The sequence below is a fragment of the Mirounga leonina genome, unplaced genomic scaffold, assembly GCF_011800145.1.
Source record: "Mirounga leonina isolate KUSES-001 unplaced genomic scaffold, KU_Mleo_1.0 Mir_166, whole genome shotgun sequence".
Lineage (NCBI taxonomy): Eukaryota > Metazoa > Chordata > Mammalia > Carnivora > Phocidae > Mirounga > Mirounga leonina.
Window position 1 is genome coordinate 14,538,088 of NW_023270418.1, and position 18,375 is coordinate 14,556,462.

Below are 18,375 nucleotides of genomic sequence, written 5' to 3' on the forward strand. Positions count from 1 at the left end.
CACCGTTTAGCTTTCTATTTTCCTCCTGTAGATTTGGAAGTCTGACACTGGGTTGATCATCCTTAATCTGCCAGGTAGAACCATCTAGAAAAACCATCACCATCTCCTGTCAGCCTCAGGTCATAAGAACATTCTAGCATCAAAGAAAGGAACCACTTGCAGAATAAGGGACAGTTCCTTAAATGGAATAAATTTAGCTGTATGAAAAATGCTCTTATTTCTTTTCCCACAAACTTTGGCAGACCAGCCAAGATCCTCACACTGGCATTTGGGAATGATTAGGACAGATTATTGTGACAGTGTCACTAGTGAAGTTCTCTTTCCCCCACTACTCTGTGGGGCCCTGCAGGACAGACACCAGGACAGACTTAGCTGAGCTTCCTATGTTTCTGATATCAGCCGGATGACATGAATGACGTCTAAAATGTACAAAAGAACTTAATGGTTAAAAGTGAGAAAGGGCAGGAGAAAACACAAGGGTAAATCTCCATTGTATTTTGCAATCAATCCTTAGAAATGACACTTAAACATGAACAACAAAAGAAAAACAGGTAAGTTGGACTTTATCACACTTTAAAAATATTGTGCAGTAAAGGACATTATCAAGGAAGTAAAAAGACAGTCTACAAAATGGGAGATTTGTAGATTAATAAATATGGGTTTAATATCAAATTAAGTATTTGATATGGGTTTAATATCAAATTAAATATTTGATATGGGTTTAATATCAAAAATACATAGAGAACTCCTACAACTCAACCACAAAAAGACAAACAACCCAAGTTTTTAAGTAGGCAAGTAGCATGAATAGGTATTTCTCCAAAGAAGATAAACAAATGGCCAATAAGCTCGTAAGATGGCTGACGTCATAAGTCACTGGGGAAATGCAAATCAAAACCATGAAGAGATACCACCTCCCAGGACTCCAATGGCTATAAGAAAGGAAAATAACAAGAGTTGGCAAAGATGCAGAGCAGCTGCAACCCTCATGTATTGCTGGTGGGAATGGAAACTGACTGATGCAGGTGCTGTGGAAACCGGTGTGGTGGTTCCTTCAAAGGGAAACCTAGGGGCGCCTGGGTGGCTCAGTCGGCTGAGCATCCATCTGACTCTTGGTTTTGACTCTGATCATGATCTCAGGGTCATGAGATCAAGCCTTGCATTGGACAGCACTCTCAGAGGGGAGTCTGCTTGAGGATTCTCTCTCTCCCTCTCCCCTCGCCCCTCCCCAGCTCACAGGTGCACATGTGCTCTCTCTCTAGAATAAATAAATCTTTACCAAAAAAGGAAGGTAAACATAGAAATACCGTATGTCCTAGCAATTCTACTCCCATGTATATACCCCAAAAATTAAAAACAGGGACTCGAACGGATACTTGTATGCCAATGGTCATTGCAGCACTATTCCTAATAGCCAAAATGTGGAAAGAGCCCAAGTGTCCATCAAGAGATAAGTGAATAAACAAGATGTGGTCTATGATACAATGTTACTCAAGAGTGGGGGATATTACTCAGCCGTGAAAAAGAATGGGATACCGCTACATGCTACAGTATGGATGAACCATGAAAACACGCCAAGTGCTATGCTACGTGAAAGAAGCCAGTCACGAAAGAACAAAGATTGTCTTGAAAAAGTTTTGGAAATAGTGGTGAGGCTTCACAACACTGGGAATGTAATTAATGCCACTGAGCTGTATACTTTAAATGGTTCATATGGCAAATTTCACATTACATATATTTTGCCACAGTTGTTTTTTGTTTTTTTTTTTAACATAAAGAAAAGTGAGAGACAACAAAATGCTTAGAGGCTCAGGCACTGGGGTCAGACAGACCTGGGGTTGGAATGTCGCCTCTGCTACTTACTGAGGGTAAGAACTTGGCCGAGTTACTTTACTCACTCAGCCTCCGTTTACCATCCAGTAAAATGAGTACATTTTCTCCAACTCAGGGGCCTGCTTAAAGGACTAAATCAGGTCATGTCCATAAAGAGCTTAACACAGTGCCTGGTATGTAATAAGCATTCAATAACTAGTAGCTTATAAAGGAAAAGAGCACAGAACACCCACATTTCTCAAGGGTCTTATTTTTTAAATGTATAGCACATCAGTTTCTTACTTAAAATGTTTGTGTTGGTTCCCATTGCATTCGGAACAAAGCCCAACTGCTCCCTCTGCTGAGAACCCCTCACTCCCTATCCCTCCAACCCCTTTCTTGACTACGGTCTCCCACCTTCTACAAGTTTCTCAAAACCACCAAGCTCTTGCCCACCTCAAGGCCTTCACATTCGCTTTTCCCACTGCCTCTATTTCATCCTTTAGGGCTTATTGTAAATGACACCTGCTCAGAGAGGTCTTCACTGACTTTCTCACCCAAAGTACATACCCCCGCCTACCCCTCCACGCTAATCTCTACCACAGTAACCCAGTCGTTCCCTTGCATAGCCCCTACCACAATTTATACTCACTTTCCATGCTTCCACTTACTTGCTTATTGTCTATGTCCCTTATAGGACCATAAGCTAGTAGGAACCACATCTAACTTGTTCACGGCCATAGGGAAGGGTCTGGCACACAAGAGGCGCTCTATAAATACGTGTTGGATGAACCCGCCTTAATGCTAGACCTACGCTACCCTCTATTCAATAGTCAAATATTTCCATTCAGTAGGTCTGGCTTGGAACTACAAGCCAGGGGAGCTGGCTTCACCCCATAATTTCCTAATATCAGAGCTGGGGCACTTTCCATCCATAGAGAATTACTTGGAATAGATGGTCCAGTTTGCCTGTCTTGGGCCCAAATCCCTTGTCTCCAGCCCCCAGCTTGTCCAGCAAACATGCCTGTGGGGTGTGGCTCATGTCTTACCCCTCTCTCTGTTCACCTTAGGGCAAGCACTACATCCTTCTAGGTTTTCTAAGAATTTAGAAACACTAATAACTCCCGGGAGGGCAATGATAGGATAAAAGTAATTTGCAACTTTTATAAGACTTTATATTTAAATGTAGAAGGCCAAGTAAGGTCTGCTCTACTCCCACAGAGAGCGAAGTCTATCTCCCCCTAAGCAGCAGGCTTGTTCACCTCTGGCCCAGCCGTGGAATATTCTGGGTCTCCTTTTTACCCAGGAATTAATTCCCTAAAATGCCTTCATTGGCATTTCTTTTAACGTCAATGAGCAAGCTCCCCTCTGCCCTCCCAAGCCCATTATATTAACTTTATAGGTAAGGTCCAGGGCATTGTATCATCTTAGCCAAAGGGAATGATCCCCGAAAGCCCATTCTGTCTGGCAGTTCAGCCACCTGGCTCCTTTTCAAGGATTCTGTGTGTGACATACAGAACAATGGGCCCTCCCAAAGATGCCCACATCCTAACCCCTCCAAACTATGAAAGTACTGCCTGATATGGCAAAATGGATTTTACAGATGTAACCAATTTAAGGATCTTGAGATGGGAGAAGTATGCTGGATCATCCAGGTGGGCCCAACGTCATCGAAAGGACCGCTATAAAAGGGAGGTAAGGCGGTCAGAGTCAGAAAAGGAGATGTAACAGCAGAAGGAGAGACCGGACTGATGTGCTCTGAAGATGGAGGGAGGGACCACAAGCCAAGGAACGCAGACAGCTTCTGGAAGCCAGAAAAGGCAAGAAGACAGATTCCCTCCTGGAACCTCCAGAAGGAATGCAGGCCAACTGATACTTTGATTTTAGCCTTAAAAGACTCCTTTCAAACTTCCGACCTCCAACACTAGAAGAAAGAAATGTGTGCTGTTTTAAGTTACTAATAAGTCTGTGGTAATTTGTTACAACCCCCATTGAGAATTTGTGTCTTCTCAAAAAAAAAAGGTTGATCCACAGCAAGTCATTTAACCACTGAGTTTCCCCACTGAGCTCAGGGCCAAGAGTATGGGTGAAATGATGAATCCACTCTTCCGTTGCACAAGTATTTACCAAGTATCCTCGTGCCCCAGTAGGAGGCTGGGTGCTGGGATATGATGGAGAGAAAAACAGACACTGTCCCCAGCCTCATGGAAGTCACGTCTTTACAGAGCTGGCGGCTTTGGGCAAACAGACTCTGCAAATACACAAGCACCAACCGTGATAAGGAAAATGTAGGATGCTGAGAACAAATGGATGGTCATAAAGGGGCATTAGCACCAAATCTACAGGACTCACGGGCTCAGGCGGATTTAAATCAAATCACAGGTAGACACCTGTGGAAGTGCTAAGAGGAAGGAATGGTTTTAATGGTTTTGTGACTCGAGCCTGTCCGCTCTGGTCTGGCAAGTCCATCACCCTTCTTTCTCCCCGGCTTTAACAGAGACAAGAAAGTGCTCCCAAAATATATGTATAAGAAATTAATGGGTAAGTGAAATGTTCTGTAAGAAATATTTAAAGTTGACCACCTGAAGAGATTTAAAAGTGCAGTAAGCAGACAAAAGCAATCTCCTAGACTTTTTTTTCCTCCATTTATTAGAATTATCTTTGCAGAAAGGGCATATTGGTCATTTGGCTTTAGCTGCACAGATTTCAGGGAATCTCAATATGGCGCCAAAGGCCGGTTCCAGAAACTAGCATTGGGAGAAGCCCCAAGAGCAGAAGTTACTGAATGTTGTCATGTGTGTATACAAATGCACGTTAGCATTTGTGTAACTAAAGTGCTTTTATATTGTTCATGCAATTGAATCTTCAACAGGACCCAGTGAAATCGGTAACATATTTTCTTTTAAGTTAAAAGGATGTAGCCCTACTTCCTCACTTTACCAGTGAGGAAAAGCACTAGGTAGGAGAAGTAAAGAGAAATGTCAAAGCTTTTCTAGGGAATTAATTCTGGGAGGAAGAGAGGTCAGTGGATTGTGGGCCTAGGGAGCAGGTGAACAAACCTGCAGCTCAGGGGGAAACAGGCCAGGACAACCCCCAGCTTGACCAGCTACTGGAGGTGAGCACATCTTACTTTGCTTTCCACATTTAGAAACAAAGCCTAATAAAAGCAACCAAGGCGTCCCATCAGTGCTTCCCAGGAAAAAAGCACAAAGAAAACGCCCATGACAAAATCAAGCTCAGAGAGCTCTGGGCACCGTGCACATTTATTCATCCCGAGCTCTTCGGCTGGATAAAATTTTGTTTTCTTTAATGAAACACGACACATTTTAACATAAAAGATTTCTTATGAGAGCTTCAAAAATAAAATCATAAATAAAGGAATAAAAACTATTCAGGAATAACGTTAATATTTTGCTGTCCATCTTTCCAGTTGTCTTATTTCAATGGACATATATATCCACATGTAGATACTGACACATGTGGACACATAGTCTTCTTCCCCAAACTGGTAACATATAATGTTCGGTGTTAGAAACTGCTTTTTTTTTTCTTTTCTCAGATCAAGGATGTCTTCTCTTGACACTGCATAGTCTTCAAAAGTGCTTTTAAATTGCTGCATAATTATCCCATGTGTGCAGGTGCCCACCCCTCTCTTTTTTAAATCAGGGCCAGTGAAAGTAAGAGAGTCACAAAGGACTTTGGTATCCTGAGCTTAGCCCAAGTGGGCCCCTCAGCTGCCCAGGCAGAAGCCATCCCGGTGTCTCCTAACCAGGGTGGAGAGTCCAGTTATATTGGTCCCGCTTTGCTTCTTCCAGAACTCGCTTTGGAAAACGGAAGGCACTTCACCTCCTGGTCCTGCTTTAACAACAGGAATACAGAAGCAATGATGGCCAGGCTGATGAGCTGGCGCAGGCTCAGCTTTCAGAGAGGCGATCGAATGAATGAATGGGTGAAAGAAAGCCGCTGACGTCATCGTCACCATCCTCCTGTTGCAGGGTTCCTTAGCAGCCTGACAGTCTGCCTGGAGGCTCTCCAGCACTGATCTCTCTCTCTCTCCTGCTGACCAGGTGGGATACAAGGAATCCCTCAAACAGCAGGTACTCGCCTCCACAGAATGCCGGGGGAGGGGGGCGGCGGCAACTGTGTCCCCCGAAGCGTAGTCTCCAAGTGCCAGGTGCTTAACACCAGATTTTAAGGAAACATGTTGACACCGATGGCCGTTAAGGTCCATCTGAAAAACTTCAGAGGATTCTTCGGGAAAACAGGGGTCAGCCTATTCCTTACATGATTGAAACATCAGTTGTCAGATTAAAGGCCCAGGCCGAGACCACCCCAGAAGGTGGCAAAGAAAGGCACTTTCATCCTGTGCCCACTTCTCTTTGATGTTGGAACCCCTCTTTCTGTCCACCAAAACCTCCAAGTCCTCCCAGCTAACCACGTGTAATTAACATTTCTACCGAGTCTTTACCATCCGGCATTCTATAAACCTTCTGAGACCAGAGGGAGGAAAAAAGATGTTTGCCTCAACAGGGAAATCCGATTAGACAGCTTGGGCCCCTCAGTCCCAGCCCCCCTCCTCTGGTGAGATCTGCACTCCCCAGACTGAGGACAGCTCCGCAGCCCACAGCTTTCCTGACTGCCCAGGGTCTGGCCACCTGCTCACGGGATCACGGTCGATGACAAGCAAACCCCAGGCAGGCAGGACTGTGAGTCAGGGAATAGGGAATGCTTGCTGACTCCATGTCTCCTCCTAAGCCTTTGAGAACCATCCTGTCAGCCCGAGACCCTCAGTCCCAGCCTGGCTGGATTCCCCACCTCAGTGACCTCAGGCTGCCCCCTCTCACAGCTCCTCTTGTTAATGAGATAATGATAGCTGTGGAGTCAAGCTTTTCATCACCCCCTTTGGGTACCAGGAGTGATAAAACTTTTATGGAGTCCATAGAAATCTGGTTTTTAGGTATGCATACAATGGGGAGGGACAGGGAGGCAAAAGTGTTTGTCACTTGATTTCCCTGCTCACCCTTTATTAAGCACGCTGCTCTACACTGTGGCTCTTCCTTCATACTTCTAGGCACCCTGGGTCCTGGCACCCCCAGGGAAAACTTCCAAGCCCTGGGCCCATATCCGCTCATTGAATCCTCACAGCCAGCCTTCAAAGTCAGTCTGATTTTCTTCATTTAACACATGAGGAAACTGAGGAACAGACAGGGTAAATACACTGCCCCAGGTGGCACCATTTTCAGGTGAAAGAAGAAAGATCAGAACCCACCTCTTTCTAGGGCCAGAGTCTCATTCCTTCCAACATGCTATCTTGATTCTAGAGAGTTCACGTCTCTGGCTTTGCAGCGATAAGAATGCAGCATTGACGAGATGGACACATTTGGGAATCAGACCACCCAAATGTTAATCCTGAGCCTGTCCCTCTTGTATGCTGCTGGACAACTGTAGTAGACGAGACGCCTTAGCCCGAAGCCTCAAGGGATAGGTGTACAGTTGATGGGGCTGTTAACGTCATTGCGACTGAAGAAGGCAATGAGCAGAAAGGGCTTTGAAAGAAAAATTGCAGATTTATCAAGACATTACCATTTTTCTCTGCAGGATACAAAGCCATCCCATCTTGGGCTGAGGGACCGATGGCTAAGGGAGTGAAGGGGCTGAGTAATAATGTCTTCTCCTGAGGCCCACACATACGTGGCATTTTTAGGCAATATGCTCATATTGAAATCAGGGCATTCTGAGCTCCTCCCCTTGCTTCTAGATCCCTAATATCCCCTCTTCAGACACCTATTTAAATAGGACATAGTTTACTTCCTGCTGCTTCTCTTCTAGAAATAGAAATTCTACATCCATAGTCAAAGGGAACAAAACCTAAACTCGCATTTGGCAGAGCCCACAGTTGCCATTATCCTCAACAACTGTGGCGCTGGAAATCCTTGAAGGACAGCTGCTTCTGGGTTATTTCAATTGTTGGAATATGAGCTGACTGGATCTTATTTTTTTAGTAGAATTGGCTACTACGAAAAAAATTTAATAATGCGTCTAAAAGTACTTGGCAATAGAATTCAGCCAATATGACATCAACTGAAGCATTAGAATGGCTAAGTTAAAAACAATAAAACTTAAGCTATCCCCTAGAAATCCAATGTGGATTTCCCTGGACCCAAGAATTCTACAAACTATCCCCTCCCCCCCAGCCCCCAGTCTTCCACACTTCCAAACCCGTCTTTCTGAATCAGAGCATGTCAAGGCCACACAGGAGTCTTGGTCGGCCACATCTACCTCTTTGCCAATAGCTTCCAGAGTTAGTGTTCTTGACTTCATGTCCACGGTCAATGATGCCAGGCAGAAGGCAGATTTTCCTTCTACCAGAGCCAGATGACCAAAGCATAGGTCGAGTGTGGACGGATGCTAAGTGCGGATGATGCGTTTATGATGGTATGTCCGGTTCACTAAACCCTAAGCTGGCAGCAGCTCTGGGCAGGCTAACCCTCATCATAGTTACCTCCCCCAGCTCTGCAGGCTAGAATCACATGAAGGGCAACTTTATGCCTGAGGATTCCTGCCTGGCTCCACCCTTGAATCACGACAGGGGGTCAGGAGCAACATCTCCTGTTTGGGACGCGAGGCCACTGACCCAGAATCACCTACTCTGAAAAACCCCTGACCTCTCGACCTCTCAGTCCCTGCAAGAAACAACCGCTCACTCGCCCTGTTTCAAACACGGAGAAACTAAGGCACCACATGAAGAAGACACTTCCCCTAAGGTTGTAAAGTGGATGCATGATAAAACCAAGGGAAGGAAGCAAGTCTCAGAGAGAGAAACTTATGTTGACTCTTTAGGGAAGTTTTTTCTGACAGAGCCACCGATGAATAACATAGGAGGCAAAGAGGGCCTCAAGAGGACCTTGTAAGTCCCTTCCTACTACAGACAGAACGCCCAGTATTTCCTTTCGATTCCCTGTGAAACGTGTGCTAGTGGGAAGAACAGAAGGCACAGAAGGAGACATCTCTAATTTCCTGAGCATTCTTTTTTTGCAAGATGCGTCACTAAGCATTTCAAGTCAATTCTCATTTAACCCCTGCAATGAACCCAAAAGACACTATTATCTTCAGTCTACAAGTTGAAAAGTGGGAAGGCTACATGAAAGAAGTTAAGGAACTCGCCCAAGAAAAGCAGCCATAAACGACAGATTCAAACCCTGGGCCATATTTCAAACCACAATACTGTACACCCCACATATATACATATTCATACAGACACACACATCCCACATCTCTACTCTTCTGCGTACGTGTGTATTTAAACACGGACACATCCATACCAAAGATGAATCCCACAATTATGGCAAGTGAGGCCTGAATCTTCGCTGAGGTCATGGGTGACTCGAGTCCACTTAGGTAGGATACCCCTTGAAGGAACAACTGGTTTTATGCCTCACCCATTGCCACTGTAGTTACCCAGTCTGAAACAAGTCAGAGCAGAGAAAGGAGGCAGGCAGTGCTAGGGCCAAGGGAGAAGCCGTGTTGCATGACAACAAGAACGATATTTAGCTAAGGCAGGAACAAAGAAGTTCCCAGAAACAGCAAGCAACGGGTTGATGAGCAGCTCAAAGTCACGTGCTGTCTCTATGGGATACGGCCCCAGCCTAAAGAGCCCAGATCACTTCAGGGTGTGCAAATCAGAGCCCCGGTGACTGGGCTATCCCAGAGCCGGCAAATAACAGGGTTGGAGACAAGCCTCCGGGTGTGTGGTGAGGCAGGTGGAGTGGAGAAGAGACGGTAGTTGGGGATGAATGGTCCTGGGCCCCCGGGGATTAGAAGGATGCTCAGACAGTCCCCTCGTTTGGGAAGGGGAGACTGTGTGACTGTCACCAAGGATACGATCTAGCTGGGAAGTCAGGCCACAGCCCTATGGCCCCCGGGTATGCCGCGTTACAGTGGCCGTGCATTCATCAGATTCCATTTGTCCAATGATCCCAGACCGACCGCATTACTGTCAGCAACCTGAAGATGAGAAATGAGTTTTCTCAATGAATCATGCAGGTCAGTGCTGGCGAGGACGTTTCTCAACATGAACGGGGCATCTCCAAGCTCTTTCACCCTCTTGAGGAGCACTAAGCAGCTAGGGCATCAGACTTCCTGCCAGGCGCTCAGCAGAAGTCTGAAGAGAAGCTCATGTTTCACGGACTTTCAAATTCCCTCCTTCCCCTATCCTAACGGTGAGGTATTCTTCAATGTTGCATTCATTATGGGCAAGAGAGCAGAGTTTTCCAAACTATATTCCAGGGAGTACTAATTCCCCTGGATTGTATAAGGTATGATGTGGAAAGAGGTTCTGTGCTTAACCTTATAAAATGCTAATCACAGCTTTCTTTATACGGGGCTTTGCAATATCTATAAATGCTTTGTGCATAGCCAATCTCCACATCCCCCAGACTCTGTTCAACCTAGGTTTTGGCTGTTTATTTTTGCTGAAGCTCTTCCAGCATTAGAATTCCATGAAACCCACTTTGGAAAACACCAGACTGGACCATCAACTCTTTCAACGGATTGCCAGTGCCTTAAGGAAAAGGGCTCTGTCTTATTCACCATGGCATCTGCAAGCACCGAGGATCATGTCCAGCACCTGGTGGGTGCATGAGCAAGTTTGCTGAATAAATACCTGAACGTGGACACAGGAAGCACGTGTGATTTCCAGGGAAAGGTGAGCGCAAAAAGAGTGATGTTAGAAACGTCTCTTGCTGGGACACTGTGGGAGTCTCGATCCTGTGGTATGAAGAATCCATTGGGTCCATTCCTGGTGAATATTCTGGTTTCTTGCAGTTAGTAGTTCATTTCCACAAAGACTTGGGATGCTCGCTTGTTCTGTTCCATCAGTGGGCTGGACCAGGGGAGCTGGGTTTGCCCAGAAGGGAGAATCAGGCAGTCATCCACCCACTGGGAGGCAGAAAGCCAGACCAAGAAGTCCTGCAACAAAGTTTCTTTACTGGCAGCCAAGCCCCGCCCCCCCTTCTCACATCCAGGTGAGCCAAGGGCGTGTGGGAAAATAGGGGAGGAGACATGACCAGCTAGAAGCTAAGCTCAGGCAACTTGTCCTGGATCATCTCGGGCGTGTTGCACTGTTGATCCTGAGGTAAGATCCCAGCATCAGGGGGATTCATTGATCACCTGCAAAGGGATCCTATGAAGTAAGTGAAGGGGGGACTCTGAAAAACACAAACACTTCAGTTCCCCAGAGTCTTCAAATGATTCATTTGATTTGAAGCAAACTGGGCCAGCATCCCCTCCATTTAGTAGTTTTCCATTAAACTGGCTGGAAATTTTTTTTTAACCAAGCACGAATTCAGCTTATGAGGACAATTGCTGTGTCTCCCCATGAGCTAACGTTGCCTGAATGTGTTCCTCACTCCGTTCTGGCGGCAGCCCCGGTTTTCCAATCACCAAACCAACAGACCAGACTTCTACTCACACGGATACTTGCTGCCAAACCACTAACTCCGCCCTCTGAAGGAGCCAGGACCTCAGAGAGGATGGTGATAAAGACGCCCACCCTGCAGGAATAAGGGCACGTGTCTAAATGCAGAGGCAGGAGAGTGACAGAAATAGGCATCCTCTTGTGCTGCCCAGCCGATGGGGGCACTTCTCTTACCTGCTTGGCAGGTAGCCATTAGGTCCTCATTCAAGGTTGAAATGAATTGGTTAAAACCCATCTTAATTTTACTGGAAGGGGATCGTGTCTCCATCCCCTGCTATATCCATCAACTGCGTTATGCCAAAATAAGAAGGGAAGAAACGCTTTCCTTTATTCATTCCAGGCCTGCTTCTCCCATTCCACAGCCTGTTTACACATTGATGATCTTGACAGAAAAAATCCATAAAGGAGCTAAGCTACAAAGTGTTAGGGCTGGACTTGAAACACGGATCATCTTTAATTCTGTCACTTTGCAGACACATGAGTCTAATTATAAAAGCTGACGATGAGACAGAGAAATTCTCACTTCCTATGCTGAATCAGAGTAAGACACGTGATCCTGGGGACAGCTATCCCAGAAACTGGTTAGAGTTTTGGTCTGCTCAGCGCCTCCTTTAGGACATTTAGAGTGTCCAAGAGATAACCAGATTTCCCAACTAACGCCATGCTCCTTTATGATTCAGCCAGAATACAGCCAGCCGATCTACCATAGTTGGACCCAGCGCTTACTGTGACAGTGTTACGGAGTGTTTCAGGGCGTGTGTTATGGAGTCAGACTGACTGGGTTCAAGACACGGATATCCAGCCATGTGACCTGGGCAAGCACTCTGCCTGAGTTCCTCCACGTGTGATTAAATAAATTAAATGTAAAGCACATAGGACAGTGCCTGGTATTTACCATAAATTCCACAAATTATTTGGGTGGCCAAACTTGCAGTTAGATCCCTTATCTATGATAGGATGGGAGGCCGTTTGGTGCTTCTGTCATCGAGGGTGAAGACTTTGAGGTATAACCCCTACCCACTCTTCTTCTTCAACCCACAGAGAATTATACCCAAGAAAAAATGGGCTCTGTGTCTGTCTCACATATAATTGCACCCAAGACAAAATGAGAGGAGTGGAACTGAGTGGGGAGTAGTAGAAGTCCCTTTGATTAAGAGAGTAGAATATCTCCAGCCAACTCTAATTCTCTGCCTTCCTTGGGTGGTTTTGTTTACAGGTAGCAGGTTTGCTTTTTCCTACATTTTCACTTCTTTCTCTCTACATAAACCTAACACTTTGGCACAGATCTTATGATGGCTGACAAACAGAATTCCTTAAACGCAGACCAGGCTTGGAATCTGCTAGACTTTCTGCCACTGATCTGGTAGTTTTCAATGCTCCAGCTGGCCTTGGGGTCCTCTACTCCGTGGAGTTCAGGAACTGGAAAATGTAAACACTGCCTTTCCCTCACCTTTAAAACAAAAAAAGAGGAGAGGGAGCTGGGCTCTTGTGACTTTCCCATATCCCAGAGTGAGGGTAACAAGTCCTCCCCCGTGTGGGGGGAAGGGGAGCACAAACTTTCCCCCTTTATCACTGAAATGGCACCTCCCCCAACCCGCACATATCCCAAATTGATTGCAGCTTCTAGAGCTGGTCTCAGGAGAGGCAGGTAGAGAAGTTTCTCTTGCATGGGGATTGGCCGCCCCTAGCGGGGGAGGTGGAAATAATTTCTCACTTAAGACCAGTCATTAGATTCCCCCAGACACCATTCTCTTGGCCATTTCTGTCTAGCCATCTAGACATCTAGTAACCCAGATATAAGTGACTTTAAATCAAACCTTCAGTCCACACCAGTGGTATTCCAAAGCCCTCCCTAAGACTTCGGGATATTTCTGAGACACGCCCATGCCCAAAGGTGCTTTGTCCCCCAGCTTATTGACCCAGACACAATACCCAGCCTCATCCTCTGTTCCCACCAAAAGCTCATGCTCAAGGACACTTACGGGAATAAAACATTTTACCAAAGAGTGGGTGGTCACAGAGGTTCTACGTGTTCTACAAAACCCACAAGTTAATATATATTTACGTTCCTTCTTTTAAAAGTTCTGTCAAGCTACTCAACCCCCGCTCTCGTTTTTCCCCATTCAGCACTCAGCCCCCCACCTTCTGGATTTCACTCGCCCTTTCCACCCCACCCTCTCCAGAATGGCAGTCAAAATCTCAAATGCCAGTAGGGAGTGGCTGGTAACATACGTGTGGGTTGAAAAGGTGGGGTGTCTGGCCACAGAGAGGGCCAGCCTACCTCAAAGCATTCAGGTTCAAAACATTTGCAGGCGTTTTGACCCAAAGACTGCCAGACCTTCAGCTCCAGTCCTCCTTCTTTGCCACAGCCACCCAAGACAGCGCAACGGTGAAACTGGAGCTGGCAAGGACCGTCCCCTACCACGCGTGTCGTGAAGCTGCACCAAGCAGACATGTGCATCAGCATGATCGATCTATCTGTTCGATGTGTGGGTTTAAGTCAGCCAGGTACCAGGTGAGCTTGAGCTCAGGAATTAGACCGTCTGGGCTCACCCCACGCTCATCTGCCTTTGTATTCTTTTTTTTTTTTTAATCATTATTGCAGCAAAATATAAGTAATGCAAAATTTACCATTTTAATCACTTTTAAGTGTTCCATTCAGTCTCTCTTGCAATCAACACCAACATTCATCTCCAGAACTTTGTCATCTCATAGTGAAACTCTACACCCACTAAGCCCTCACTCCTCCCAGCCCGTCTCCCCCCGCCCCTGCTGGCCACTGTTCTACTTTCTCGATGAATCTCACTGCTCTATATACCTTACATAAGTAAAATCATACGGTATTCATTCGTCCTTTGTGTCTGGCTTCTTTTACTTAGCATATGTCTTCAAATTCATCCCTCTTGTAGCCTGAACTTTACTCCTTTTTAAGGTTAAGATTCCAGTATATGTATACACCACATATTGTTTATCCATTGATGGACATTTTGGGTTGTGTCTCCTTTTTGGCTATTGGGAATAATCCTGCAACGGACACTGGTGTACAAAATCTATGTTCAAGTTCCTGCTTTCAGTTTTTTTGTGAATATACCCAGAAGTGGAATTGCTAGGTCAAGTGTTTAATTTTGGGGGGAAACCATGCCTGTGTATCCTTGAACACGTCACAGAACCTCTCTAAACCCCATTTGTAAAAGGAGGATAGTAAGAGCCCTACCTTATCAGCATGGTCTGAGAATTCATACATGTCCATGTACAGCATTTGGCTCACAGACTGGGCACATCATCCATGTTCAGAGATGTTTCATCTCATAGTCCTCTGAAATTAAGGTACTCAAACTAAATGATCTCCAAAGTCACTCCCAGCTCCGAAAATCCATGATCCCACCATCAAATTATTTTCCTGGTAGAGAAGCCAAAGCTCTCAGAGTATAGATCAGGGGAACACGGTCTTCATGGTCCCCACAAAAATCCACCCTAGCCAAGATGGCCCAGTTTTCATAGCTCTCTCCTTGGCATTTGCTAACACATCCCATTCTCAACCAACATGGAAATTTTTCTTGCCACTCCGCTCCTTCCCCCTTGCTTGCTTCCCACATTCCCTTTCTCGGCCGACTGCTCCTGCCACTGAATAGCTGGGCTTCAAATTATCTTCCCCGGTTGCCTCTCTGTTTGTTCCCCACAAGCTAATGCCTGTTGGAGGCAACACTCGCTTCCATGTTAAGGTTTCATTCCCCGGAGCCACATATTTTAAATGAGTTTTTCCTCTTCAGCAGGATCCTGCTGGCAGGGCTCCTGCTATTTAGTGAAGTCAGTGGAGTCGGGTTTCTCCGCCCCCCATGCTGTTTATGTTGGGTTATCACTTGGCCTCATGTTTGCATTCTCATCCTCCAACACGAGTCCCGTGCTGATGAGCAACAACCTCCTATACCATCCCACTGGATGTTTATGTTTCATCAAAACCCCTCTTTGTACAAAAGCAATGAGATGAAATCTGCTTTCAGGCTTTTCTAGACCCGGCCAGATTCAGCATTCCAGACGGGAGTGGACTCACTCACTACTTGAAGAAATATTTTCCTTCTCGACTCTCTTCCTCCATCTCCTCCTCTGAAAGTGAACTTTCAACAACCAAAATATCCTCACTAGACAGATGAAGTTGCTGGAAGTTGCCCCCCGGTTCGGTCAGCAGCTTGACTGCCAAGAAACCAGACATCCTTCCTTCAAAGCTTTTCCGTAGCAAAAGGTAAAAGATTCTCAGGTCAGGAGTAAACGTTTGTTTTTTTTTCCAGATCCTGGGCAAGAAGGAAGGGGCAGCTGGGCTTTGTTCTTTAACTTGTATGAGCTTAAGCCATCTCACCTGCCTTGTTACAAAAAAAAAAAGGAAGCAGGGGAGCATTGACGTAGTCAGGAGGAAGCTAAGTTGTTGGAACCCTGGTGCTCTGGGAAGGAACCGGCCTCCCCTGGAGTTGGGCTAGGGCCACCATGCCCTGCAGGGGCAGAGATGGAGCAGGGAGGAATCCTAATATAAAGTCCTCGAACTACCCCTAGGTGAGGGTCTGTACTTATGGATTATCAAGGCCACTCATGGGGGCTCCTTCTTCCTTCATTATTTATTGTCTTTCGGCTACTCCAGATGCCACTGAGGCAAAATTCAAATGAAACACTCCAGTTTGAGAGAGAGAAGATTTCACCTGGGGCCAGTGGGCTGTAGGTAGATGGAAAGTATTGACCAAAATGGGTTTGTTGGGCTTTTTTCCCCCAGGTATCTTGGCTTTTTGTTCATCATGAAGCGCTGTGCCTATGGTCAAGTCCCCCATCCACACAGTAGGCTGCTGATTTCATGCCCTCACCACCCCACTTACCCTGTTTCATTCTGGGACACTCACCAGCTACCTGCAGCCACAGAGTATGCACCTCTCTAGAACACAGGTGACAAGTAACCAGCAAGGTGACAGGTGACCAGCCCGGAAGGTGAGGAGCAAATGCTCACACACTCTCTGCTCCTATCAAAGCTGCCCTGTTTTGTCACATCTGTACATGTCAGCCTGTCCTTCCCTCTTGAGGTCCCACCTACCTCCTGACACCTTGCCCCGCTGGAGCTGCATAAATAAGGACAAAGGCTCTTAAGAAGTCCCTGCTTCCTTGCCTGCCAGCGAGCAATGACAAGACAAGCCTGCCATCCCCTCACTGGGCCAAGAGGCCCCCAAGAGCTCTGGGTCGCATTTCAGCCTCCCTCGCCATGGGAGCCCATTTGACACGGGGTTTGCGGCTCAGAAAATGATAGTGAAAAACACACAAGCCAGGGCTCTTTCTAAACAAACACTGTGTGTCCCCAGAAACGGCTTGCACTTTTAACCTTGGTTTTCTCTTCTTCTTTCTCATTCTTATCAGGAAGGAAGTGCATATATGCTGAGTGGGTAAATCTCCCATGCTGGGGCTCTGTTCTGAAGGGTGTGACAAGCAACATTTCATCAAGCAACATTCACCAGTGGGGGGGTGGGGGGAACACCCTTGCTGCAAGCCTTGCTCTTGATTGGTCTCTCTCCTTCCCGCTTCACCTCTGAGGGGGCTCTTTCCAGGGGAAACTTCTCCCTTTTGCCAGTCAGAGTGGGTGAGTCAGACTGGATAGATATCCGGAGGTACGTCTGTGCTTTACAAAGATAAAACGAAAACCAGCAAAGTAAACTAGAACTGGTACACCCCTTCCTGAGGCAGTTCAGTCCCACAAGTTGGGATGATAAAACGGTGTCACATTCTCAGGGAGGACAAGACGCTCCAGCACCACCAGCCAAGCCCCTAAGATTAGACAAGACTAGAAGCAGCGCTGGCCATCCCCCGCCCAGCACCATCCCTTGGGGCTCCCCAGGCATGCTCCCCACCATACCGAGGAGGGAAATACCTCTGGGGGGCTCCTAAACGCTACTCACGGTACCTCTAGGCAAAGATGAGATGAGAAGGAGCTGCAGGAAAGTGAGCCCCAACTGCGTCCAGCAGCCCAGCTCCATCGTTCCCAAGCCTGTGCCCGATGAGCGACTGCTACGGAGGGACGGCGGGAGGCCGGTGGCAGGCGGCTCTTACAGGGACCTCCCCAAGCCCCAGCTGAACGGGAGCTCGGGTTTCAGCTCGCCAGGCTCTCCCATCCTCATCCGAGGGGAACCACCTTCAGCCAGAGCGACGTCAGCCCAAACCTCTCCTCTCCGCTGCCTTAACCCTTGCGGGGCCCGGGAGGTGTGGCCAGGCGGGGAGGCTCCGGGCTGGGGCTGGAAGGGACTCGGAGGCGCAGGAGGCCAGCCGCGTGGGAGCAGGGGAGCGGGCAGCACCCTGGATGGGGGCAGAGGTAGGCGGGGCTGTGGCGCCGCTGAGGTGAGGCCTGAAACCCACCCCCACCCCCGCCCGGAGAGGAGTCCTGCCCGGATGGCACACTCTGAGTCTGATTAAGAGCATGGTTGGGGGGGGGGTTGGGGGGGAAGGGAGCCAGCCCTCCTCCTCTTCCACCTCTATCCCCAAGCTCCCCTCCCCACTCAGCATCTGCTCCAGGTGATCACAATTTGGAAAACTTATCCTTTGCATCTGTAGGCATCTTCCCATGATACCCATCACGGTGTGTTCAGCAGCATAAATAGATCTTGTACACATGCCAGGCAGGGTATTGGGCTCAGGCATAAAAGAACATACAGGACACTGCCTCGGTTGTGACAGTGGCAGTCTGGGCACAGGTGATGAGGGAGCAGAAGGCTGGCTGAAGACAAAGCACAAGCTGACGCCCTACAACATCCCCCCACCCCCTACTCCTGGGTGGGACACGTGTGACATTCCTCAGGCACTCCTGGCTGCCGTAAAGGAAAAACAAATGGTTATCTGATAGAGCTCACAGTCTTGCAGGACATGAGTCTCCCTCAGTTTACAAATGTCTCAGCAATTTACAAGGACAAAACATTTCTGTAAATGACCTAGTTTCCAGAAGGGAATGTAGATACAATTAAATGTCCTTATAATCTGCAGCCCATTGACGGATACTTGAAGCGGGCAGTGTCATGTTTCTCCAGGAAGCTCCCAACTATCTTACTGTTAATGCCTAGAAGGAAAAACCT

At 47.1% G+C, this 18,375-nt stretch overlaps 1 protein-coding gene and 1 long non-coding RNA gene across 5 annotated transcripts in view; both read right to left on the minus strand.

The window, feature by feature from the left end:
- Positions 1-18,375, minus strand: part of PAMR1 (peptidase domain containing associated with muscle regeneration 1) — a 109,065-nt gene that overhangs the window by 54,578 nt on the left and 36,112 nt on the right. Inside the window, exons 1-2 of one of the 4 annotated variants that reach the window (XM_035012571.1) lie at positions 17,217-17,288; positions 14,502-14,603 (exon numbers count right to left, since the gene is read on the minus strand). The exons of 1 other annotated variant lie outside the window; for it this stretch is intronic. Coding sequence is in view for 1 of the 3 variants with exons in the window: in XM_035012569.1 (XP_034868460.1) it covers positions 17,217-17,289 (73 nt within the window). In the remaining 2 variants the exon portion in view is untranslated. Of the gene's footprint in view, positions 1-14,501; positions 15,005-17,216; positions 17,606-18,375 lie in introns of those variants that run through there. 2 more of the 4 variants (XM_035012569.1, XM_035012570.1) reach the window with 2 other exon arrangements.
- LOC118015767 lies at positions 8,857-12,877 on the minus strand. The gene is made up of 2 exons (XR_004680697.1): positions 10,475-12,877; positions 8,857-9,816 (listed from the first exon to the last, which is right to left on the minus strand). It is a non-coding gene; the product is annotated as an uncharacterized LOC118015767 (long non-coding RNA).